The 26,133-nt window shown below is 47.8% G+C and overlaps 1 protein-coding gene across 7 annotated transcripts in view; it reads left to right on the top strand.

Moving 5' to 3' along the window:
* The window catches only part of AKAP13 (A-kinase anchoring protein 13), a 213,876-nt gene that overhangs the window by 106,910 nt on the left and 80,833 nt on the right, over window positions 1-26,133 (top strand). For all 7 annotated transcript variants that reach the window (XM_032194918.1, XM_032194915.1, XM_032194919.1 and 4 more), the window contains exons 8-10: window positions 2,133-2,322; window positions 5,393-8,267; window positions 13,195-13,271. In XM_032194918.1, coding sequence (XP_032050809.1) covers window positions 2,133-2,322; window positions 5,393-8,267; window positions 13,195-13,271 — 3,142 coding nt within the window. The remainder of the gene's footprint in view (window positions 1-2,132; window positions 2,323-5,392; window positions 8,268-13,194; window positions 13,272-26,133) is intronic.

Genomic DNA, 26,133 nt, shown 5'->3' with positions numbered 1-26,133 from the left:
GGGTATGCACTTGTATATAATTACAGCTACTACAGAAATTGCTAATCTATGCAAAATGAGCACCTTTCCTGGTGAGGGAGCACTAAGTGTGCAGCCTATAAAGCGTAATTTCTGGACAGATGTGTGTTTTTGTTATCTTAGTACATACAACCCAGGGCTCGCAGCGAGCCAGGCAGGGGACACACAAATGGTTAAGTTCAACGTATAAGGACAAGTGAGCAGGAGCATGTTCTCATGTGATCTACGTGCTCTTGAAAGCAATTGAACAGCAGAAATAGCAGTGAGCCAACGAGTTAACGCTCGGGAGCACTCGTCCTCTCTGCTGCAGCCCGTCAGTGCCATGGATGCATCGGTGTGCAGCGCACGCCTCTGATTCCCCTCCAGGTTTTGAGGCTTTGAAGCCACCGAGGGTCCTGCAGGTCCACAGGCTGCTTTGTGGGCACCTATTTGAAGATGCTTCTAAGAGCACTTGAAGCTGGTCAGAAAGCGGAGAAGGCTGCTGTGTCCTTTAAGCCTGCTGATGTTGGCCTCACGAGTGGGTGAATCTGGTTTTTGTGCTGCCTGCTTCGTTGTGCTCCACGTGGCCCGGCGAGCAGTGATTTCTCATACATGACAGCTGAAAAGGAAAGTACAGACAGAAATGGCTGTGTTTCCTTGATAAAGGAAAGTCATTTATTTAGCCACTTTGCACTTGTAATGGCTCAGTTGACTTCAGTGCCTCGATGACCGGATTTATACAAATCACCACAAAAACCTACGCGTCCTTCTGTGCCTCTATAGCAATAATGATTCTGTTTAAATCAAGAGTAATTCCGCAGAAGTCAATTGAGTTACGTCGTGGCTAAGGGTGGAAGGCATAGATTCACTTTGTCTGGATTTGCTCTGTGTCGTGCTGATTTAACCCAAGATGAGTCACGAGAGGAGGTGGGCTGTTGTACCGGGGCACAGCACATCAGCTGCTCGGCTCCATGTCTCCAGCTTCCCCGCAGCGCTCTGCCTGCTGCTGTTGCCACTCATGGTATCAATCATTTGATCATTACTACTTTGCTTTCTAAATTGCATGGCTTCCCGGAGAGGTGGCCTTGTGGCCATACTGTCGGCTCAGGCTAATGCTCAGCAGCTGCAGTCCCAGGGAAGGGACGATGGAGAGGTCTCCGTTGCTCATGCCCATGAGCAGGTCAGCGTTAGCCCCACGTCCTTCAGTCCCTGCCCGGTTCTCTCCTGGGAGTTGTCTCTCTCGTTAGGGTGTGTGATGGTTTTGGCTTCCTGAATCAGTTCTGATTCAAAATGAAAGCTACAAACCTGAAGCTTCAGATGAACACCTTGATAAGAAGACTGCTCCTACACCCCGTTGAAGTGACACTGCTATCCCTGTGCAGCTCGGTGAGAGCAGCCACATGAAGAATTACTGCTCTGAGTTGTAAACATGTGCAAAATCAGGTCTGACGTCTGAGATGACTGAACAGAGATTTCTATTGACTAGAAGTAACTGCTGAGCTAGTTTTTCGTTCTGATCTCCAACAACCCCCTTTTTTCCTTTCTTTTCCTTTGGTAAGGGGAACGTTGGTGTTATTGCCGCAGAAGGACGGCGGTCTCACCGCACTGAGGATGTCTTGCGTCAAAGCAATTCCACAGGGCAAGCAGAATTCATTTCAGGAGTGACAAAATTGCTGCAGTTTGATGGCTGTTGGGTGTTGGTGAAGAGGTGTGCTGGTTTCGGTGTAGAAGTTGTAGTATCTGTGTCATAAAAATCGTTGCTCCCTCGAACTTGTCTCCCCGCAGTCTTTCAGGTATCTGTTGTTTTCCAGCAGCTACTTTGGTGATCTTCACCTGCAATAAATTCTGTTTTAAAAGCAATTGCAGTGCCCTTTGCTACTCGTGTTCTTCTTGTCTGGGGGAAAAAAAAGCAACAGGTCTCTCTACCTGAGATAGACCTAGTGGAGTAGAGCTTGTGGCTGGCGCTGGCTCTAAATCACTTTCATTTTCAGGACGGAGACGTGTGCGTGTGTGTGTGTCTGTCTGGTCCTGGAGCCATTGATTAGATGACTGTCCAGAGTGAGGAACAGCGTGCGTGTCCTGCCGTGCACCATCCCTTCTTGCTCTCAGACTAACCCGCGGTGGTTTTGTTTCAGAGAGGAAGCCAGGGAGCCAGACTCGTGGAGCACCTTGTCCCACACGGTGCACGCCGGGGAGTACTGCGTGAAGCACCACCGGCGGCTTGATGTTTACTTGCTGACAGCTGAAACCAAGGAAGGGACGAAGGCCAGCCTGGAGAGTGACATACGGCAGCTTCAGCTACACATGCAGAGCCACCAGCACCGGGTAAGGAAACACCTGTGGTTATTGAATAGACAGGGAGCTGGCTGGCTGCTGCTGTCACGAGCAGCCTGGCACCTGGTAGGGTGTCCACACACCGGCACCGTCTGGGGGCATGTGTACCAGTGAGTCTAGATGTTTGCTCTGAATGTCTTTAGCAAACATGCAGGCAGACACCTGCCAATTATCTCCTTGGAGCACAGGGAGATCTGATAAAGCCGTGTTAGGAAGAACATCAGACAGGGAAAACCTTCGTGGAGGTGAGGTTCGTTGTCCTTCCAGCTGCTGGCAGCTGTTGGGTGGTGTGTGTGTGCTGGAGGGGGTCAGGGCTTGGGGTCTGGCACCTTGGGTACATCTGTGTTTGGATAAAAATTACAGGGAGAGGGAAAGCTGATGGAGAAAGCAGTGGTTTTCTTGGTGCCTCGGTGTAGGATTTTGAGAAGCCCACCCCAGCCACGTGGTGTGCATGCCCGTAGCCCTGCCAGCAGTGGTACAAGGCAGGGGCTTGGGAGGTTTCCTCTTGATGCTTGAACATCAGTGCCAAAGGGATGCTCTCGAGGGGGGAAGATGAAGCAGCGGGACACTTCTGTACAACTTCTCAGAACTGCTCTGCGTGTGTTGCACAGGTGCCATCGCTTTATCACTCATAAATATGCTGCTGTGGGGGTGTGGGGCTTAAATAACAGTGCTCCCAGGCATTTCTGTTCCTTTAAGCAAGCAAAGAGAGAACTGCACACTGCATTGGGCTGGGGGGAAGTTCAGAGGTATCGGCCACCCTTCCCCGAGCAGGAGATGTTAGTTACTCCCCATCTTGACAGAAACTGGTGGCAAGAGTGGCAAAGCAGAGAAATCGCCTCCCTGCACTTCCCCTTTTCATCAGCTGGCACTGAGGCACGGCCGCACATCGAGCTCGCTCCTTGCTTGCTAGAGCCAATGCCAGATGGGTACATTTCGTCTGACAATGAAATCACAAAAGGCTATGTTTAGACTTTTTCTTCCCAGCCCTGTTTCACTCCACATCTAATCTGATTTGGATTTGGAGCGCGGCCCTGTAATGATTGCGTTTAGGTTCATTTGGGGTCGGGTGGAAGCCACTTGGCTTCGTTTGGAGCCGCTTCTATTTTTCAGGCTATCAGCAGAGTGACTTCACCGCGAGGATGCTGGGGCTGCCGCCGCCCCTCCGGCTTATTCCAGCACAAGTGTCGCCGTTGTCTGCGGCCGTTTGTCTGTCCTGGCCAGGGACCAGCAGCACGGTGTCCATGCTCAGCTGCAGGGTTGGGTGGCCGAGGAGATGGTTCTGGTTTTGCTGCCCGTGGTGCCTGCCCCCTGTGCTCACCTGCACTGAGCTTCCTCCAAAAACACGAGCTGCAGGGGAGGTGGGTGGCGGGGTTGTTTGCAGCAGGAGAGCCATCGCAAACACCAGAAGTGCACCCAGTGGTCTGTGATTCAGTGATTTGGTGGCCGTGGTCAGAGTTTGCAAACCTCAGAGTGGAAGGAACAGTAAGTGCAATATCCTCGATGCAGAAGGGGTGGGCTTAGCCACGGTTTGTACATGCAACACCCAGAAGTTCCCTGCAATGCATCAGCTGACGCTGCTCCTTTTGATACCCAGGGAGAAAAGGTTTGTTTAAGCTGGCATATTTGGTGCGAAATCCTATTTCTTTGGGAAATTTTAGAGTCTTAAAGAAGATTTGAAGGAACCTATTGGAGTTTGACTGCTAGGGTACTTTTTTTTTTGGAGTTTTTTTATGAATAAAAGCAAAGAATACCAGAGGTTTGAAATAGATTCATTAGTGCTGAATTTAAGAGGGCCACAAGCACTCATCACCTGCTGTCTGCGTGTCAGCGTGTCCTCTGAAAGCTGCAGTGAAATCCCAGAGCCTGCCTCGAGAGCTGCGCTCCACAGAAAATCAAGGAAGCTCTGCGGGGTGTGCGTCCAAGGGCTGAGGTTGCTCGTTAATTTAGCGAGTCGCTTTTTGTGGTATGTGAACGCTGAAATGCAGCAGAGAAGAGGGAAAAAAAATAGATGATATTGAAACAGAGATGATTCTTTTTAAATAAAGGTTTGATTGTATCAGGCTATAAAGCCTGGTGGATCCTGGAGAAGGCAGATATGCTGGAAAAGACATGCAGATGAGACAAACCGACTGCTTTGCTACTGTTCCACAGTATTGCACTACTAATTTTAATACAGTGTTGTCGTTTTCATTTTTTTATTTCCACGTAGGAAATAAATTTCAGCTTTTTAATGATGCTTGCATTTTTCGTGAGTGGATCCGATGATGAGTTTGGTCCTAGAAGCAGGAGACAGATGAGCATGTTGGGCAGTGGCAGCCAGCTGCACTGTCTGGAGCGGTGGTTAGAGCAAAATAGGGAAATGGAGCAATGCAGAGCAAACGTGGGGAGTGCCATCGGGCAGGGGTCTGAAGCTGTTCTGCAGCAGTGTCAGCTCAGGCCCCTTGGGACCGGGCTGGTATGCATTTACATTATGTGGTAGATTGAACTCTGCTGTTGACTGATCTTGTATTTAAGTGCACTGAAGAGCTAAGAGCACAGCTAACCGAGGAGCAATGGCAAAGGGGACAGAGCCAAACTCTTCTCGGTGGTGGCAGACGGTGTTGCAAGGGGTTAGAGGGACAAATCTCGGTTTGGGGGGGGTCGGACTGGCTGCTAGGAAAAATTCCTTCACAGGAGGATGGTGTGGGACTGAACGTGGCTCAGAGACACCAGGGTCCTCCATCACTGGAGGTTTTTGGAACTTGCCAGAGCCATGGTGAACCTGAGGTAACACCAGTGGTAGTGCAGGTTGGGTGGGAGGTTGGACTAGATGTCCTTCAGAGGCTTCTAAAACATTCCTGTCGTTCTAACAATGTCATTGTTGCAGCCTAACAAAACCAGCAGGTAACATGACCTCGGCACTACATCTGTAGCTCTGTCCCCAGGGCTGTGGACATCAAGTAGGAGCACAGCGGGAGCAGGAGTTGAATGAAACAGGGGGTTGTGTTCACAGGTCTTGTACATGGTGGATCCAGAAAATAATTATAATTTGTTTGTTTGTTTTTTTGTCTTGTTACAGAGTTTAAGGAAGCGGACGGAGCCTGTACTGGGAGATTCTGGGAATAGCTGCGGTGGTGGAGCAGAGCCAGGGGGTCACCCAACCACTTCGTCTCAGAGCCTGGAAGAAATGGCAGGAGAAGGAAGGGAGGAAAGTCCATCTGATGTTGTTCACCTCGACAGTGGGCAGCTCTCTGACCAAGCCCACCAGGAGGACAAGAGCCCCAACGGGAGCTTGGGAGCTGTCAGTGGTGGACCAAACGGCCTGCTGAGTCTGGGGGATGCGGAGAGCCCAGCGTGCTCTTGTGAAAGTAAAAATACCGTGACGTTGGGTGAAAAGGAAGAGGAGGGGCCAGGCTCTGCTGAAGGCTCTGGGGCCGTGTCAGATGAGAACGGCTGCACAGTGAGCCCGCATGCAGGCGTAAACGGGGCCGTAAATCTCCCGTCCTGTGGAAATACAGATGAGGAAGCTGGAATGACATCTGCTGGAGTTGTTCTGGATCAGGCTGGCTTGTGCAGTAAGGATAGCACCCATCAGGAAGCGCCGGCTGCCGAGGAGCGTGCAGCTGAGAGTGCTGTCCCTGGGCTCCAAACTGCAGGTGAAGCCCCGGCCTCCCCGACGGGCACGGATGTGGCCATGGGCCAGACCGAGTGCAGGAACTGTACCGGGGCGGCTGACAGAGCACCGGGCCAGCAGCAGGTAGAGGATAGGATGGCTGAGACCGCCAAAAGGAGGACTGTGGATCCAGAAGAGCGATTGGCAGCTGAGGAAGAGCCAGTCAGTGCTGCTCAGCCTTTGCTCGATGGATTTAATGGCTCTGACTGTGCGGGTGAGGAGGATGCAAACGTGGGAGTGGTAGCAGCGTGTGCCAGTACGAACACAGGTATTGGCACTGGAGGTGTCTCCGTTGATCTTTGCAAGAGCGGTGATAACAAAGAGACTGGAGCAGGCTCACGCACAGATCAGGTAACTGTTGGCCTTTTGGAAAGCCAAGGTGATGCCCGTGTGGAGGAGAGGCAGGATGGCACTGCGAGCACCGCGACAGTGTTACCAGCAGTGAACGGCGCGAAGGCTCCTGCGTGTGTACCTGAACCTGGTCTTGTTTTGGAAAGCCAGGACAGCGCTACGAGTGGGGAGCAAGAAGGACAGGTGGAAGTGGATAGCATGGATGGCAAATCCAGCTCGTCCTCCCTGGAGGACAGCTTGGAAACGGATGGCCCTGAAAATGGTGATGGTGCTGGAGCTTACCAAGGCAGCACAGAACCTGCCCATGGCCAGGGAAGCAGTGAGGTCGCTGAGAGTGCGGGTGAAGCAAGGGAGGGTGGTGAAGCCCAGAAAGAGGAGTCAGTAGGAACTGATACCAGCAGCAGCAGAGATGGAGGAAGCGCAGACTCTGCAAACGGAGCTCAGGAAGTTGCTAGCTGCTGCCCTTCTGTTGATCAAACCACTGTTAACGATGCCATGGGCGACAGCTCAAAACTGGATGCTGCTCAAGTGGGAGAGCAGGAGCCTGGATCGCTCCCTCTGGAGGATGCACGTGCATGCCTGGCGGAGCAGGAGCCTCCACAAGATGGAGAGGAGGCAGCAGAAAGCCCTCCGGGGCAGGAGGGGATGAGCAGCGAGGTGAAAGCGCACTCACCCCATCCCGATGCAGTGCACCCGACCGGAGATGCTGCAGCGGCACTTCCCGGGCAGGAGGCGGCCCTGCGCGGTAATGACCCTGGATTATCTCCATGTGCCAAGGGCGCAGACTGTGCAGAGGATAATTTCGTAGGCACACCCTCTGTAATTCATAATGAAGAATCTAAACAAAAGCAGGAAGTGGCAGCAGCGGCGGCGGCAGGCTCGGCAGAGCTGGCCCCGCCGTGCAGCGAGGAGCATGGCGAGGTAACCGGCGTGCTGGGGGAGCATGCGGGGGTCCCAGGCTCTCCCGAGCACGGCCTCCAGCCTCAGGGAGAAGGAGGCACAGCCGAGCCTGAGCGGGAGGCTTCTGACAGCAGCCGGGAGCAGGTTTTGTCAGAGGAACTGCTTGACACGGTTGTGAAATCCTCCGCCTGCAGCCCAGGGGGGCCCGCGGCCGACATCGATGCGGGTGCTGGGCTGAAGGAGCCGGTCCCCGAGGAGTCGGCGGGCGAGGCCGGGGCAGCGGGTGCTGGGGAAGGCACCATGCAAGGAGCTGAGCCGCCAGGTGAGTCGCTGGTGGCGGGGAGCAGCCCTTGTCCGGACACGGGGCCGCACCAAGAGCGTGGTCCCAGCCCGCAGCGCATCTCCCCGCGCAGCAGCACCCCCGAATTAAAGGATGCTTTGGAAGTGGAAGCCCCGAGCGTGGCTTTCGAGGCTGAAGAAGCATTACAGATAGCGGCCATAACCCCCGTCACGGGGTACGAGGAAGAACAGCAGGATTTGGAGAGTGTCCTTCCCAGGGCAGCGCTGCAGCCCATCGCGGAGGAGCCCACGTGCGACAGCGACTCCAGCACGGACACCGTGTGTCCAAGCAGCGAGGGCGATGCTCCCGCTGCCGCCGCAGCCCAGGGGGAGGTCTCGGCACAGCCCGAGGGCAAGCAAAGCCGAGCCGTGTTGGAGTCAGCCCTCTCGCCCTGCTCCTCCGGCTTAAATGCTGTTGAGTCACTGGAGCATGTGGGAGTAAAGAGTTTGGTTTCGGCAGACGATGGCTCCTCTCCGGATAAAGTTCCTAAAATGGTAAAAAGCTTCGATGCCGTAGTGTTTGCAGCGGGGACCCCTTCTTCTCCTGACCTACCAGCCGCAAGAAAAGCGGGGCTCGAGCCCCAGCCTGCAGTGGATGTGGGAGCTGGCCTGAATGGAGAGGCGGATTTCAGCTCCTCCGCCAAGAAGTCGGACGTCAGCCTGGCACCGCGAGCTGCCGAGCCTGGCACAGGTATGGAAAATCGGGCGGTTTCCTCCTGTGCAGCTTTTCTTTGCCGGGCTGCCCCCAGCATCAGCACAGGAAGGGAAGTGAGTGCATGAGGCCTGCCTTACAGAGGAAGTGTAGGTGTTTGGGGGGGTTGCTTTCTTTTTGCTTTCTTGTCTGAGAAGTTACTTACTGAAACTTGCAGCCCAAATGGATGTTTCTTGGCTGGAATGGGAGGCAAGGAAAGGACATCCTCTCCTGTGAAGCCGTGCAGAAGAATTTCTAGCATGTAAATCCCTTCTGGGGAAGGAATGAATGGGAGGGAGATATTTCGACCGCCGTATCTTCAAGTTACATACTTCATTGTGGGCCTCAGGGTTTATTTGCTCAGTGCTAATTTGAGCTATTCCTTCACTTTTCCCCCCCATATTCTTACTAGCGTACAGTCAGAGGATACGGCAGCGCTGCCTTACGTTTTCTTTCCTCCTCGGCTGGAACAGCTGCCGGTGTCCTTCTGAACTGTGCAAAGCCACGTCCTAATTGGCGGGGTTAGGTCATTTAGAAGAGAGGGCCAGCCCTACCCCCTCTGCCTTTTCCTGTCTGAGAAGCTTTTGTCGGGCAGAGCAGCCGGGGTGTTTTCCAGTGCGCTTGGGCAGGGCCGGAGCTCGCCGGGAGCTGGTTCCCTGCTCGCTGCGGCCAGCTGGAAGCAGAGGCAGCGCTCCCCTGGGAGCAGGGATGCTGCGGGACAGCCGCACCTCGCTGGGGACGGCTTAGACCCCGTGCCCGTGCACCACGAGCTACCCGAAAACGCCGTCAGGTAACGCTGAGAACGGGGAAATAGACCTGGATAAATGGGCTAAGCGAGAAGTGAGTTGGTCGCTGGAGTTAAATCAGAGGTGGATTCGCTCCTGAAGCGTGGAGCTAATCTGATCTCTCTGTTCCACCTGTTCCGGCAGCTGTTCAGCGCCAGCAGCTGAACTTTTTCAGTTGCCAGTTTTTTCTTTTTGCTATGAGAAAATTACACAGTGCATCCTATTTCACAGCACTGAACAATCAAAAGGAAAAAAAGAAAAAAAGATAGGAATAAATTAAAAAAAAAACCCTGCCATGATATAAATCATGAAGTTCTAAAGGTTTTTCACTGATTTAATGCAGGGAGCTTTTACCTCGGTCTAAATACAGGATAGAGTGATGGCAGAGGATTTGGACTGAAAAGTGATAGCAGAATAACTGGGGGCAGGGGAAAGGTTTGATTTTTGGAGGGGTCACTAGTGGGTGGCTCTGGCAAATACTGTTTTCTTTGATCTCTCTGAGTTTTCTTTGAGTTCTTTGGTTTTCAGAAAGTTTATTTGTCAGGAGATAATCAGTAAATGTTAGTCATTAGTTCATTAGTAAATAAGTAGAATGCTTTAAAGGTGGATTAGAAAGCTGTTTTCAGAAAGAAATTTATTTTTGTGCTCTGGCAGATTGACATTTCAATGGGATGGGAGTGGCTGTAAGGCAATACCTGGGAGTGTTAGCTCTGGGAGCTTCTTGGGTTTTGCCTCATTACAGCTCAGGTCTTTATCTCTGGCTGGATTCCTGGAGGCACGATGAGTTTTTAAAAGGAAATGGAACGAAACAGCTCAGTAAGGTGGTAGCTGAAGTTAGAAAAAATAACAACAGTAAGGCATCATTGTGTGTTAGGGCATGGAAAGGGAAAAAGAGGAGGTGATCCTGATACAGGTTTAAAATGTGTAAGGACTTAGGATTAAAAGACCTGGGAATCCAAGGGTTTATTGTCCTGTAAAGTAGGACCTAGAGCTGTGAGATGGCAGCGATTCAGGCCATGGGACTCGTTGATTGTTGCTGTTAGTGTGTACATCTCTGCACGTTGATGGCTGTGCTTCATGCGGCACGTTGTGTGTGCTCCTCCTGCAGCAGCCTTCAAGGCTTTGTGGGAATTCCTCGTTGCTGTGTCAGTGTCGGGGAGTTTTCCCTGCAGTCTGGGGTTGTACAGAGGATTTTGTGAGTAGTCGGTGCCCCGAATGAATCAAATCTTTTTTTCAAGAGCCGGCAATAAAGCCTTCTCAAAGGAAGTGCAGGTCACGAGGCTGTTTCTCAGTAACACGTGTGGTCAGAGGCTTTTATTGTCATGCTAATTTATCAGACACGCAATCAGCTGGTGCTGCTGCTGCCATTCCTCCAAATCAGAAGTTGAACTCTTTAAATTTTTATTTTTATATTGTAAAATTGTCCTCAAATATATACCTTTTTTTTTTTTTTTCTCATTGCATCTTGTTAGTTCCAACCTCACCCCAAAGCAGAGACCTCAAAGGGACAATCATCTGATCCAGATAAACATCTCGTGTCTGATGACAAAATTGAAGGAAGGCAATGGATGTAGGAGATCCTCCTTTCCTAAGGCAGCTCCCCATGCTCTTAGATTTCTACTCAGGGCTGTGTTACAACCAAGTAGTGGGTCCTTCGGTGATGTTATTTGCAAGTCAGGCAGAGATAAGCTCTTCTTTTAACCAGCGGGCAGTTAGAGTTTGAAAGCACACCACGACAGCTAGGCTGGGCACGGAGAGGTAACAAAATGTGTCCCAGTAATTCGTCTGTGCTGACAAAACACCTCCAGGTAGGTGCAGCTTCTCAACAGCAAGCGACCCTGGCTGTGTGGTTGGGGCCTGGCATCTCACGTTTACAGATACCATAACCAATGCCCCTGAGTGCTTTTTCTGAGAGAAACTTCCCTGGTGTATCTTCTCATAGATCTCATCCTTTAAAACAAACACCCCTTGCCAGGTAGGAGCACGTCACCCTATTTGAGTTTTACTACTCACCTCATGGTGACGTGCACAGGCGCTTCCTACAGTTTCCTTCCCCTCGTGGAGGAGCAGGGTGAATCGATAATGAACGATGCTAATGACGCTGCACTTGTGGTAAGGTGCTCTGTGCCCTAAAGGCCTGCGGTAATATTATAATACCAGTCTCTAGTTTGGGGTTGTGCTTCTGAGTAGCAGTTTACGAAGAAGTGACAGAGTGCAAAAAATGATCCGCTTGTGTTTCACCCCGAGGGCGACGTGGAAGTGAAGCACCCAAGCCTCAGCACACAAGCCACATGTTCCTGCTGTTTAAAACTCTTGATTTTTATCTAGCCCAACCATAAAATGAAGGTCTGATCCTGCTAGGATTGAGCTGAAATGCTAATTGCTGACCTTAAAGGGAGCAGTGTTCTTGACACACTGTTCGGGACATGAAAATGCCACGAGCACCACCCGGGCTGTGCTTTCAAGGCCATTATCAGGGAGGGGATTGTCATTAGGGTTTCTGCTTCTCAGATGGGGAAGCAGAGACTCAGCCTTAGTAACTCGTTCAGATGCACGGAGGAAATCTCAAGCAGAACTGGGAATCTCCTGATATTCTTCTGATGCCTACAGCAGCGTTTGGCCCATTACTTGTTCCTCTAGGTCTTACACCACCCCGAGTATCGCTGTGCTGCTTGCTTCTGTCCCAGTGCTCCAGCAGTTTCCTTCTTTGGACCAACCTGTCAGCTGCCAGGGCACATTTCTCCCCATCATGGCATTGCTGTGACCCTGAGCAGTTCTCCTTGTGATCCTGATTTCTGCTTTTCCAGTAAATAGGACTTTCAGAAACTTACAGTGTCACCTCAGATTTCTGAGAGTCTGCCACTAGCCGCACACAAACACATCTAACTGAGACAAAATTATGCCGATTTGAGTTAGTAACATGGGGTTATTTTATCAATAGTGCATTGCAGAACCAGATATCCCTAAAGCCCCAAAGTCAACAACAGATTTAATGCTAATGGAAGGCCATTGGCAGCAGTCGCTGCAGCAGTTTTCCAGTTGAGATGGAGGCATCCTCTTGCAAAATCCCCTCCTTGAATGGGAAAATTCGCTGCAAACATGCATCTCCCTTTAGAAGGCGATGACATTCATGGGGTGTTGGGTTTCAGGAGAAATGAGAGTGAGCGGGATTAGAGCAGGGCTTCAGCCCTAACACTCGCCTGCTTTGACCAAGTCTCTGCGCTCCTCCACGCTGGGCTGCGTGGCCATGGCGTGGGCATGGCACTGCCACAAGCCCCTGGGGAAAAATAAATGAGTTTGCTCTAACAAACTGCTTTGCAGACAGTAATCCTGTCATTGAAGCATCATTTTCTTTACATTAATTCCTGGTGTTCATGGGTGTTGTGAGAGCCGTTGGCTTAGGGGAAAAAGATTTTTACGGCTTTGATGTTCATGCCAAGGAAAGGTACACAGAAGGGAACCCCTGGGGGGCGGTGACTGATGAAAGTTTTCATGGTTTTGCTGGGCACAGAAAGCAGCAGGGACAGAGCGTTTGTACCAGAGCAGTGGTGAGGAGGGGGAAATCAGCTGGGGCTTTGTGAAGTCCACCAGACGATGCTTGGCCTTTCTAGTCCTGGGACCAAACCAGCATCCCGAAGGCAGAGCTGAATTTTAGAAATTTATCATTTTGTCAGCACTGAAAATATCAATGGAGAAGGCAAGGCTCATATTCTGCTATCTCTTCGGGTTATGGTAAGAAGAAAAAGAGCAAAAACTTTGATTCTTTAGCTGGAGGGATGGGTGCCAAATGAATACATGGGCAAATACACGCAGATGTGCTCAGCCTCACCTAGAGCCTCCCAGGAGCAGCCCAGCCACACGTTTCTCCCTGGGCTTGCTGCTGTTTCATAGTTTCCTTCAGCCCAGACACGATAGTTGTTAAAACTAATAACAAACAAGCAGCAAAGTCGGGAATGAAACCAGATGTCGGGAGTAAAATGGACTTGTTGAAGGGGTTTGGTTTTCTTTTTTTTTCTTTTTTCTTTTCTTTTTTTTTTCTTTTTTTTTTTTTTTTTGAGACTGGTTTGAATAAACAGAAAAATCTCAGCAGCACTGAGCGAAGTTTGTTTTAAATTGCCTGTGCAAACCTTCTGTTTTCACAGGGAAGTTGGAAATGAAAACTGAAGATGAGGTGGATTTTATGAAAGATCCCAGAGACAGCGCAGCTTGCGAGGAAGCGGTGAGTGTCGTTTGTGCTTTGTTACCTGCTATTTTTAATGTGCTTTTTAAAGAACAGCCACCGCTGCAGGAGACGGCCACCTAAACTGCTGGTTTCCTTCTGCAGCCTTTGCAAGGATGAAAGTTGTCGCTCGTTGTGACGCTTTGTTTCAGCATTTTAAAAATAGTGTGGGCTTTTTTGGTTCTTGCATTTCTAAAACGCTCTGGATTAAGCCACGTTTGGGTTGTGAAATACAGATTGGCCCAAAAGGTTCCTCATGAGACAGCGTTGTACAAAGATGTGTATGAATAAGGTCATTATCCGAACCGAAGTGAGCAGTGAGGAGACGTACAGGGATCAAACAGGAGGGAAAACCCCAAATTCCTCACAGGGGGGAAGCCATAGGAAAGGGCTGAGCCAGAGACCTGAAATGAGTTGTGTTGGTTGTGTTACCATTCCCCCGACCCCTCTGCTTTGCCATTTTTAAGCACCGTCTGCGATAAAAAATGTAAATATTGAGCTCAAAAGGAATGTACTTTTGGTTTAAAACACCCCTACTGTGTTCTGTGCTTTATCAGGAGCTGGGGTTTTTGGTCTCACCTTTCTTAGCTGGATTTGCTTTTGCTCCTGGGTTTTATATATAGTTTCTTGTTCCTGAAAAAAGAGTGTTTTGTAAATGCTAGCTTGCTCGGAGCCTGTGTTCGTGCACGTTGCTGCTGAGCAGCTGTGTTTGTGTGTTAGCTTGCCATTATGAAGCTGTTAAAAGAAAAAAAAAATACTGGGGAGATGAGTTAACATTACAGGGTGGAGCACCAAAAACTTTGCTCATCCCACAGTAAAGCTCTTTAGGCAGAAGAAGAGTCTTGCCAAAGCTTGTAATAAAATCAGGTTTATTTTGTTTTTAACAAGTTAAGGCTTAATTTCTGTAGCTGTTTGCTCAATGAGTTACCCAGGGACTGGAGCTAATAGCTTTTCAAGGTAAAATCTGTACTGTTTGATAAGTAAGTCTTTTGTTACTGGAATGCGTGAGCATTAAGATGCTGATGTTACTTTACTGACCCTTTATTAGAGATCATTTTCACAACTAATGCTTAGGTGCCGTACAGTAAGATATATTTAGAAGGTACGAATTAGGACACTCCCTGTCCTCTTATTATATCAGTTTATTTTCAGCTGCTTGCCTCTCAAACAAGGAAAAAAAAAAGTAAGAAAAAAAGTAAAGAAACATTGAATTTGGCTTCCATTTTGCATGTTTTACAGGCATTTGGAGACTTTGTGTGTGCTTTCTTCTCTTCTTCCTCTCCACCTCCCCACCCCATCAAACACCTCTTTAGAAATCTGGCTTTTCTGTTGCAGGAATGGGAGTGTCAGGGGAATGGAAAGTTTGCTGCAGGACTGACACGGTTTCCTGTTGCTACGTTCAACAGAAACAAAATAACAACTGCACTATATTAAGGCCATTAAAAAAAAAAATATGGTGCAAGGCTTATAAATAGAGCTTAATTCACACATCTAGGTTGAGTAGGGAGCTGGCCAGTGAAAAAGCAATCATGAAAAGTGCATCTCCTGCCCCGTCCTGTCTCTGCTTTATTTAGTGCTGACTTTTTTGTAGCCAGAAGTCTTTCAGGTGCTCATTGCCTTCTCATTACCGAGCCATTTTGTGGTTAGTAAAAGCGGTTTTCTGAACTTGTTGCAAATAGAAGTGTTGTTACTTGCAGCTGGTCAGGAGCTGCAGGTATTCTGCTCTCAGGAACCGGGGAAAAGCTGCCTGGGAACTGCATTAACCCTTGGTTTGTGGCTGAGAGGTTTGCACAACGTTGTTTATTAATACGCAATGTGGAAAGCTGTTTGTACACACAGGCTATTTAAAAAATAAAAATAAAAAATTGGAACCTAACAAGTTCCAGTACTGCTTGTGTAGTGGAATCGGGCAAAATAACAAGAAGATCAAACACACTGGAAAGAGAAGGGGGAAAAATCCTTCTTGTGAGTTGGTTTCCAAAGACTTGGGGGTTATCAGGACCCTTGATGCCAAAAGCGTGCCCCAGTGTTACACGTAGAGGATACACATGCTGGGCCTGAGCGAGGTTCTTGTGCATGTCACGGAAAAGCTGCAGCTGAAAAGTGTTTAGGAAAATAATGGTTTGTAGGGTTGTAAACACTGAAAAGAAAATAATGGAAAAATGGTTTTTCCAATTAAAATGGGTTTTTAAAGTGTCTGTTTGTTAAATCACCAGAATGCTTTCTCAGAGGTTGGATTTATTCAGCTATAGAAATTCTGTACCAACAGTTCCCCCAGTCCCTTTCGTGCTGAGCGAGTGCTTGTCCTGCCGGAGACTCCACCAGTTCTTCTTGAGCTCTTTTGGGGAGGGATCTAGAGCGGAGCTGGGGTGACAACTTGATGTGATCTATGAAAATTAGACTTTAGCATTTTTTAAATTGAATAACTTAAGATCCTTGATGTTAATGAGAAATCTGCTTTGACTTTTACATACTGTGATAATTCAAAGTAATTCAGGAATGGAGCTGGGTAGCTTCAACAATATGGAAGTTAAACAGCAACGTGAAATGAGCTGTACCCTGATACACTTTTCTTCTTGTGCTGATGGCAGAAAGCAGTTATGATTCATTATTTGCTAAATCTTTGACTTCATGTAGCAGACTAGATAAAGTTGCACTTCTGGGTTCATCTGATGGCTTCTGTTGTCTAAGCCTGTGGCTGGAAGAAAACAGAAACAGTTCACTGGGAAATGGCCTTCTCTTTGTATTAATTGCATTTAGTTAGATCTTATTGAGTTTAATGTTTCCTAGCTCTGACACATGAATTAGTTTTTAAATGAACATCTGTATTTCCAGAAGTTGCAGCCTACCAGAAAAAAAACCATGTCATTTCAAAATAGCTTCACATAGACCGAAGCTTGAACAAAATTTGCAGTTTCATCTCCCCACTCATCTGAGTACTACAGCAATATATCAGCGAGGTCAGTTTCTGGAGGAAGGCTTGCAGTATTTTCAGTAATGGTTTGGAAGATGGAAGTGTGTTTATAAGACTTTCAGATGACATCAGGATGGGAGGGGTTGCAGGCACTTGGGAGAGCAGGGTTAGAGTTCAAAGTGACCTTAAGAAACCAGAGAGTGCGTCCAGATAAGAGAAGAAGGGGGATGCAAACCGTCTCGCTTGCAGAGAAGAAATCAAAATGCGCATTTACCAAGTCAGGATTGCCGGAGAGTGATGCATAGAAAACAACCGAGGATTTTTAGCGGACCACAAATTAAGCATGAATCATCAGTGAGAGGTGATTGCAAAAGAGTCGGATCTTGTTTTGGGTTACTCTGAAGGAGTGTCATCCATAAGACAGGGAGGTGACTTACTCATGCGTGGTGCTGCGGAGACCTTGTCGGTGTCATCAAATCCAGTTGTGGGTGTCCTGCTCCGAGGCGGATGCAGGCGTGCTGGAAGGTGTCCAGAAGGAAGCAACAAGAAAAGATTAAGGAACGTGAGAAGAGGTTGAAACAACTAATTTTGTTCAGTGTAACAAAAAGAAAACTGTTGTGCAATCCATCAGGCTTCCAGCATGTAATAGTGGTTATTAAAGTCCTAGATTCCCGTGGCAGCTTAATTTACTGATTTGCTAATTTGCCAGGATGATTGAGGCTGGATATTGAAAAAACTTCCTGTTATCATCATGAAACTGTTGCAAGACCACCTAGGGAGGGTATGAAACCTCCTTCCCTGGAGGAGGGGAGGTTATCCACAAGACAGCTGGGGCAGAGCCTAGTTCTGTTGCTGGCCATTGCTTTTGATTTGTAGGTCCCTAGGTTTTGTGGGTGGTTTTATATTTTTTTCCCCTTTCTTTTCGCTGCAAGGTTCCTGTATGCTTCGTGTGCATGCATTGCATGTGCGTGAGCTTGCTCTGCTTCATTGCCTTCCCTGGCTCTTGTAGAGGGACCTGCGGGGGGGATGGAGACCTGGGGGCAGCAGCTCCTGCCCAGCCCCACATGCTCCTCCTGAGCTCCTGTGCCGTGGATTTCAGCTGTGCAGCTAAAACGTCTGAGGACCTTCTCTAAAGGCTCCATCCCAGGGTTTCAGGAGCTGAGCGAGGTTTTCCCTGTGCCTACCTGGTGGAGGTAGAAAGAGGCAATGGGATGGACTGGGGTGGCAGAGGGCTTACAGGTGGCAGAGACCCGCACAGGAGGGAGGTGTCGGGATGGGCAGTGAGTGTGAAGGATCCCAAGGTCTGGCTCTCCCCCAGCTCTGTCTCTTGTCCCTGGTGTCAGCAGATAAGTGGAGACAGTCGCAGACAAGGTGTCCGGTGTCACCCCCTCTAGTGGCTGCTGCTCAGAGAGGAGAGCCTGGTGCTGGATAGGAGATGCTTCGTGGCTCAAAAACGCTGCTTCCTTCCAGGGTCAGAGTCCTGCAGGCTCTGCTTTAGATTTAGATTTACTTTCTGAGGAAGTAATTTCTTTAACAACCTGCTCACAGTGAGGAAACACCAAAATTTTGGTGTTGGTGTGCACTGAAGCCAGCTTGCTCCACGTGTGTGCGTACAGCTCTCCATACCGTGTGATTGTCCACGATCGCGTGATCGTATTTTCCAAAGGCTCTGCAGAAAAGCTCGGGAAGCCTCCCAACGGCATGGGGAATTTCAGACCGAGTGGCTGAAGTGTCAGAAACAAATCAAACCAGGGTGCCGTGGTGGAAAGTGCAGCCCTAACAATAGGCTGTGTCCCAGCCCTGCCTCTTTAAAATCACTTGTGTAACTCTCTCTTTGTAAATATTGTACTGTAACTAGAGTAAACATGGAAAAACCCAGCCAAAAAGGAGCCTGCCCGAAGCCTGGCATCGGTGCTGAAGGGTGACACACGACTGCACCGGTCAGGGCTTTGGGCTGCCCACCCGTAGGGCCCTTTCTCACACCCACTGGCATCCTGTGCGTGCCCCTGGGCGCTCCCAGCAGAGGCTGGAGAGGGCTGGGAGGAAATAGTGTCAGATGCTCGGCCCCTGCTGCATTCATGGCTCTGCAGAAGAGCTCGCCCGTTGCTGCGGGCTGCTTCTGGTGTCTGCTCCGCGCGTCGCTGTGTAAGCTGTTGAGTCCGTGGCACATGCTGTGGAGAGCTAGAAAAAAAGCAGGGGGAGGAAAAAAAGCAATTCAAACCAGCCTGGGATTATTGTTGGCCTTTTGCTATTACTCATGCTTTGAAATCTGCAGCAGGAAGGCATTTATACAACCATTGTGGCAGCTTTTTTGTCCTACACTGAGTTTCTCTGGGAGCTGCAACTGCGACTCCTTTTTCTCCTGAATGCTGCTAATCCACAGCTCGAGACAGTTGCTTCCGAGTTCAGGCGCAGGATTCACGGATGTTAGTGAGAAAAGCAGGGAGGCAGACGACGAGCCAAATCCCCGACTCGGTGCAGAGATGCAGCTCTCAGCTTTGGCTTGCAGCGGGGTAGATGAACGCGCTGTGGCCGTGGGGCTCCTGGGGATGGAAGCAATATGGAGATGGTGAGGTTCTTCTCTTCCCTGACACCTTGCCCTTCGGTCACTGCAGGGTCTCCATTATTTCACAAGTGTGAAAAAAAAAACCACAAACAGAGCTAAAGATCCCTATCACAGAAAATCCTGGTTTTGGAGTATGAATTTTTTATGCAGTCATGAAGGTACAGATACATAAAATAATGGATGTCTAAGACACTTGCCATGGCAAAGTAACGCTGGCACTGAATATTGTGCCATGAGGAGGAAAATACTGTGCTGGTTTTGAACAGCTCAGTCTCCTGATTCGTATGGATTCTTTTATTTGTGTTTGAAATCTCTTAAAGTTTTGTGGTGTAACTGTTGTATGGTAGACATGGCAACCACACACCAAATTCCTAGTCTAAATATAGAGGGAATTAAGAAGATAACATAGGGAACCAAATGTGGACTTTTCAATGGAAACTGCATTTTTAGGACAAATGGGTACCTTGGTGTATGGCGTCACTGGGTTTTTACCCTTCTGAACGAACCTACCCTGCTCCAGTGCTGATATTTTGGAGGTTGGAGTTGGCATCCTACAATGCAGAGAAGCCAGCACGTACATTTTTCTGTAGACTTAACCTTTTTGCAGTTCACTGGTACTTACAGTGCCTGAGAGGAAAACCTTCCTTGCCAAGAATCGTTAATACAAGAAATAGGTTTTTAATTCTATTATCGTGCATTTCTTCTGGGGTCTGGCAAGGAGTTATGGTCTGGTGCTTCAGTTCTTTTGCCATCCTCTCCTAGTAGCTGTCCCTCGTGGCAAGTTTGCTAGGTGTAGCTCTTCGGGATTTGGGAAAGCTTTCTGTGGTAGTTTGTGCCAAATCCAGCAAGTGCCCTGTGAGATGAATGACAGCAAGAAGCGAGAAGTGACACGTGGAGGGAGAAAGCCCCTGGGGACCGCTGGGGCTGAGCTGCTGGAGGCCACTGTGGTTCTTCTTCCACTGCCTCAACCCAAGTGTTTGGGTGGCCTTGGACTAACCACATGCATGGGACAGGGATTCCTTCCAACATTTTGCTCTGATGGAGGAGCCATATGTGCAATGTGGGCTTAGAAGATGCGGCTAAGCAAGTTGAGGCTGTAGGAACGACAGTGCAGGCTTTGAGGGCTGAAGATAGTTAATTTTTTGAGTAACATGCTGTAGGAAAGAGTGAGCGCTCCATTGTTTGAAGTTTTCCATCAAGAGCTGGATGTCCTACCGAGCGATAAGCTCTAAATGATCTGCCAACCCAGGCTGGCTGGCCTGCTATAACTGGAGGCTCGTATGGGCTCACGTGCTTTCTGCTGTCGTTAGGATCCCTCTTAGAAGATGAAGCCTAGCAGTGCAGCGAAAGGAACAGCAGTCTGAGAGAAGAGCAGGGCTCTTGGCCACAGATGGAGGTTTACAGTCCCCAGCACTCCCCAGGCACAGCATTTTTGACTGAATCTTCCAGCAAAGGTTGAAAACAATGGTGCGAAGAAGAAAAGGGTAAAGGACAAAGGAGAGAGAATTGTATTCGAAGCTAGAGTGCTGATTAGAAAGAATACTCCTTCTGTTAAGTATTTCCATTCATGCAGTGTGAATCGTTATGAAAACGTATTTGGCTTTTCACCCAGCACGGTTAAAACTCTTTCCATGGAAACATGGAATCAAAACACAATTAGCTTTGCAGTAGTTGCACAGATTCCCCTGTCTGTTATCGTTTGCAGTCTTTTTTCCCCCACCCTTTGTAGGTGGGTCATCTTCTCTCATATTCTTTTCAAGCAGAGGTGGAAATCTCAGATTCTTTTCCTCCAGCATCTCTGCTGTTACTGCTTTGTATCATGTGTACGTCTTGGTGAGGCCCTGAGTGGCTCGGCTGTGTCGCAGGCTGCTGTTCAAACACCAGATGAAATACAAGCCCCAGTGATACCAAATGTTTGTCTTTCCATGCAGCGTCCTTGCTTGTGTCAAGCAGATTCACTGCTCTCTGGCTTTGTCGGCGACGTCTTTCCTGCTGCTTTCTGCCTCGTCTACAGGCGTGGTCTACGTGTGCTCCATGGTGCAGAGTGATTTAGCAGAGATGGAGAGGGCTTTAAGCTTGGGGCTGTGAAACAGGAATAGATGGCAAGTGGATGATTAGAATATCTTGGGTCTATACAGAAGTGCTGGTATCCAAGCATAGGATACCTAAAATGAAAGCACTTCCCTGGTATGGAAGGAACTGGGCTTGGCTGAGCAGAGTCAGAGTGTGAAACCCCAAAGACAGAGCGGTGCGTTTGTGTCATGTCTGGCCATAGCCAGCCACAGCTGGCCTTACTGTCAGGGCAGCAAACTCACCAAAGCTTTCAAGGAAAGGAAACTTGAATTTTGGCAGAATACTTGTAGTTGTCATCAGTCACACGGAAGAAGAGGTGATGCCTTCAAGTGCAGATGCTGTGAAAAGAAAGTATTTGCAGTAGCAACTTCTTTGTCAAGACCCCGGAGCAGGTGGGTGTTGGGGATGAGACGAGAGGTCCTCGCTGCCGTTCACCTCCTTCCATCACCAGTTTGTTGTTTTTACTACTGTGGGCTGTATTTTGCACTTCTGCTTTGGAATAACCCCAACGTGGAGGCTGGAACAAGAATGTGACAGGGTTTTGCAATAGTTTAATAAAATATACTTTATCAGCTGTATTGGAATTAGCAGAGAGGAACAAATTCTAAACCAGGCTTTCCTCTGCATTTGCTCTCTTGCAGCTAACAAGGTTCTTGTCCTTCCACCTTCTCGTTCTGCTTCATTTATGGATTAAATTTATACCTATACAAGCATGTATTTGATGTCACCATCCTTTTGATTTTCTCTTAAGCACTAGTGAACTTAACTACCCCCTCCCTTCTCACATACTGCGTTTATCGTCTTAGTGCCAGCAATGTACTCAGCGAAAATGAAGGCAGTAATGTGCCCAAGAAGCTAGTCCAACAGATAGAGCCAATATTTCTGGGTTATCTTGTTTGCTTTCTCTTCTGTTTGTGCTGCTAAAGTCAGAGTAATTGTTGCTAGCTTGTACTTAACCTGAGTTAACACCGCTCTCGTTTCAGATCTGGAAGAGGACTGATGCTTGGCTTATGATTGTGTCAGCCTAGTTAGATAATGCTTCTGCCTTGATTTATACCCTGATACTCTGACAGCCACAGTAATGGTAGTTTCACCTTATTTATGCACTTAGTTATGTGGGGACATATTCCCCATGCAGGAAGCACAGCACCTTTGTCAAATACCATGTGCCTCCCTGTCCTGAAGCATTTCCACCGTCTGTGCTGCCATGGGAGCACTAACGCCCGTCTGCAAGTACCTTGGCACTAGGGCTGCCCAGCTCATTGACCAGCTGAATGCCTTCCCCCTTCCTTAACATCGCCTTCCAGCTGGTGAGATAAGAGGCAGGAACGTGAAGCCTCGCCCTTGCTAACTCATTAGTCTGAGCCCTGGTACTGAGTCTGCTTAGCATCAAGCGACTTGTTTTTCTTCTGTCTGAGACTGTACTTACCTCCATAAATCACAAGCAGATCATAATCCTAACTTACTTGACACTGAACTTTTGCTTAGTTTCTTAACACAGCTGGACGCACTGAATGCCCAAAAGTGGTTGGGAGGCCTTTTGTTTCCAAAATACACATTTTCAAAGGCTGGAGGTGCAGTTCTCATGTTGGTTTCAATCCGAGGTCTTGTTCTTGGGAATTTAGAAATCTCTTCTGCCTCTCCAAACTGTTACCTGGCAGATTGCAGTGATTCTTACCAAAGACATGGACACGGGTGGGGTGATAAAGTCTGCTGAAATAACTGATGTGCTTCTTGGTATACTGTTTCACCATGTATTTACATACATGTATGTCTAAGATACAATAGTTATTTAACTCTCTGGCTATAACATGGAGGAGGAGGTGGATGTGTCTTAACTTCAAATGCCTGTATGTAAGGGGTGAGCAAAGAGCAGTAATGCATCTTCTTGAGCCTTTTAAGAGAGCAGGAGTTTACACCATTTCCAAATATTCCCACCTGTAGATGCCAGAAGGGAGCTGTATGCTATAAAGACTGGGGTTCTGTGGTATTAAAAAGGGAAGGGGAAAGAGGATGCTGAAAAAAAAAAAAACAAACAAACAACAAACAACCAATTCAGTCCTTGGTTTTGATAAATTGGGGTGCTTTTGCCTATGGTTGACCAAGGTGTCTGCAAAAATGCCCTGGGTGCCCTCACTCATGGTGGCTTTGGACAGGCTCTCCTGGCTTGTTCCTGCCCACGGCGGGGCTGGCAGTAGGGCTGTAGCTGGCATGGTGGGAGCAGTGCCTTCATTTTGGGTTGCAGTCCTTTTCTTCCTTTCTGCATAGTCTGAAAGGGGCTTTAGGGTGTTTTGCAAATGATGGTTTTAACTGCATTTTGGGGATTCATGGAGAGAAGCCTCTAAAGGCTGTTTGTTAATAGCCAGATATCTGGGGACAGTGTTAGATTTGCTTGTCGAGGCTTGTTTATTACTTGTTTTCTGTCTTTGGGAAGCTGAGGTTTACTTCTTATGTCAGAAATGATGCAAAAGGCACCCAGAACAGTGTACATGAATCCTCTGTCTTTGTTATAAATCTGAGTATATAGACTAAATAAATAACTTCTTTCTGGGCTCGAAATCCTTACAGTACACCAGACAACAAAAATTTGCGTTTTGGAGTAGCTCCTAGAATTCTTTAATGCTGAAATATCTCCTCCGCTTGAGAACCTGGGGCTCTCCCTCCCGTAGATAAGCGATGGCTGTTTGAACTGGCTTTGCTTCTGGCTGTCCTTTTGGGCAGAGGTTGGCATAACTCAGCCTATACCAACCGGGACGCTAGGAGTGCGTGGCAGCAAAATACGAAGTTTTGAAGGTAAGGCTAAACAAGTACTCTCTTTGTTAAACGAACAAGGGGGGGAAAGTCTGTGCTCTCAGGATTGCCTTTGTCGACTCTCAGCCGTTTGAATCTACACTGAGAAATGATTTTCAGAGTGATTTAGAAGCTTCTTAAGCTGTTTTCTTCTCTTTCCAGAAAACAGAATTTTATATAGAAACATACCGTTTTATATAGAAACATACTGCGAAAGTAGCAGTTGAATTAAATGTTTAAAAATAGGATATTTCGGTTTGTTTTAGATTTTTTTTTAGGTAAGCATTCATCTCCCAAGGAAAGTACATTCTGTTTTTATGCATGTCTTCGTATGAGCAATGTGTGTTCCCTGACTGGTGCGCAGTGCTGCCTGGCGCACTGAATACCTTTTGGCAGGTTGGCTCTTAAAATATATTGTGTGTTATCTTCTACGGAGGATGCCGGTAAATGTCTGGATCCCATACTGATTTAGCAGAAGGGGAGGCAGAACAAATCTGGGTTTTATTGCAGAGCACTGCTGGAAGTGGAAGGGGAGCCAAGGAGATGGGCAGCAGCGCATGCTGAAGGTGTGGGTTTAGCTCCCTGGTGCAGGGCAGAAAGCAGCTATAGGATAGGGGATTTGGGGCCAATATTTAGGTAAATAAGTGCAATCATGCAGATTTGCATTTGGGAGTTAAATTTCCTTTATTTCATGTTTGAGGCTGGTGACCAGGAACAGACCCGTGTATCTTTCTTACTCTGGACGCATTCTGACTTTTCTTGCCCCAAACTCCCAGGGGAGGGGAGAGAACGGGGCACTGACTGCAGCCACTAAACAGAGACAAAAGTCAGGAAAGGAGCCCAGCTAATATTTTCTTCCAGTCTTACCGACTGACCTAGCCAAAAAAAGCATAAAATAACAACAGCTGTTGAAAAAGTCTAAACCGTTTGCCTGTACCAACAGATGTTTCTATAAGCCATTGATTTTTAGGTTGTCCTGGCTTAAATACAGTACGGGATGAAAAGGGTCAAAAGGGTAAAATACATCTAGGAGAGATTTCTCTACTTATGAGAACTTTATAAGCTGTCAGTGAAGCTGTAAACAAAGTTACACTAAAATATATAATATCTTTTAGTTTAAGTTGTGTCTTTTTTGCTTGTTACTGGCTGCTTCGGTTAACAAAGAAAATATTTTTCTTTCAATAGCTTTCAGATCTTTTGCTGGGTATTTTTTCTTATGCGTCTGCATTAAATAAGCCCATTTAACAAAACCTGATCCTCTTATAAACATGGAATAATGACAGTATCCCACATATGGCTTTCATTAATTTTTGCATGTTTTGAAGTTGCCTTTTTTTCTCCTGAAGGCTAACTTCAGAAACAGCGGAGATTAATGCTACATAATAGCCAAAATGACTAGCTGAGCAGTCAGCAGTTCTAACTTTGGATAGAAGGGGTTTCTAGTTAAAATTCTTTAACCATTTCGTACTAGAGAGTTCATTTTTTCTGTGCAGAGCAATGCTGCATAATCTGGCCTCCTCCCAGTTGCAGTTACTGGTTTGCATCGATTGAGCAGGCATCAGCCCTGCTGGTTATCTGCAAGCGTTTTGCTTCTAAGTCTGTGAATGTTTTGGATTGTGGCCTTCTGAGAGCTGCGGAACACTTCACCCTTTTTTTTTTTTTTCCCAGGAAAACAGGCCCAACCCTTTCTGTGCTGTTGCTGGTGAGGATTTCAGGTGATCTGTTTTATTCCAGAGCAAGCTGCCCAGTTATCTGCAGCACCACAACCTTGGCATCTCTGGAGGCAACCCTGGTCTATAGGATACACAGGGCACCCAAATATAAGGAACGCTGTTGTTTGACATTTTAGTCCCTAGTTATTGCCCATTGCATTAGGTTTATTTATTTATCTGTTGATGAAAGCTATTAAATGTATGGAAGCACAGATCTTCTGACAGGCAGGGAATAAGAGAGGGGAGCACAAAACCCCAATAACTAAAGTTTTCCTGTACCACCTGTATTGACCTGACATTCCCAGTGCTTGCTGGGCACTCCCTACCTTTATTTGAGAAGAGAGAAATAGCAGGGTTCAGATACATTATTCCCTTTAGGAATTATACCTGCAACAGCAAATGTTGCTGTAAAGGGGTCTTTGACAAGCCAGTAGAAGAAATGTAGCAGATGTTAGTTTATAACCGAATAAATATTGTATTATTTTTCTGGAACGATGTCAGTAGTTGAGAAAATTCCTCACTAATGACTATGTTTCAACATATTTGGCTGCTAACTATACCTGTGTTTTAAGTCCTGAAATTCCTTTAGAAACATTTTCTAAAGTTGGGTTAAAAGGGAGAACATACCTAGGATGTGCTGCTGCAGCTGTGCTTTTGACGGTGTCTGAACAGAGCAGGCTTTTCTTCATGGACCCGGTGACTCCTTACCCCTGCATATCCATCTTCAGACCAGAGAGATAAAAGTGGGGTAAAAATTTGTAAAACAGGTTTCTTCCGCAGGGTTAACATTCTTTCCTGGGCTTGTGC

Source organism: Aythya fuligula, chromosome 11 (assembly GCF_009819795.1).
Source record: "Aythya fuligula isolate bAytFul2 chromosome 11, bAytFul2.pri, whole genome shotgun sequence".
Taxonomy (NCBI): Eukaryota; Metazoa; Chordata; class Aves; order Anseriformes; family Anatidae; genus Aythya; species Aythya fuligula.
Note: the sequence above shows the minus strand (reverse complement) of the source record. Positions and strands in the feature narration are given on the sequence as shown.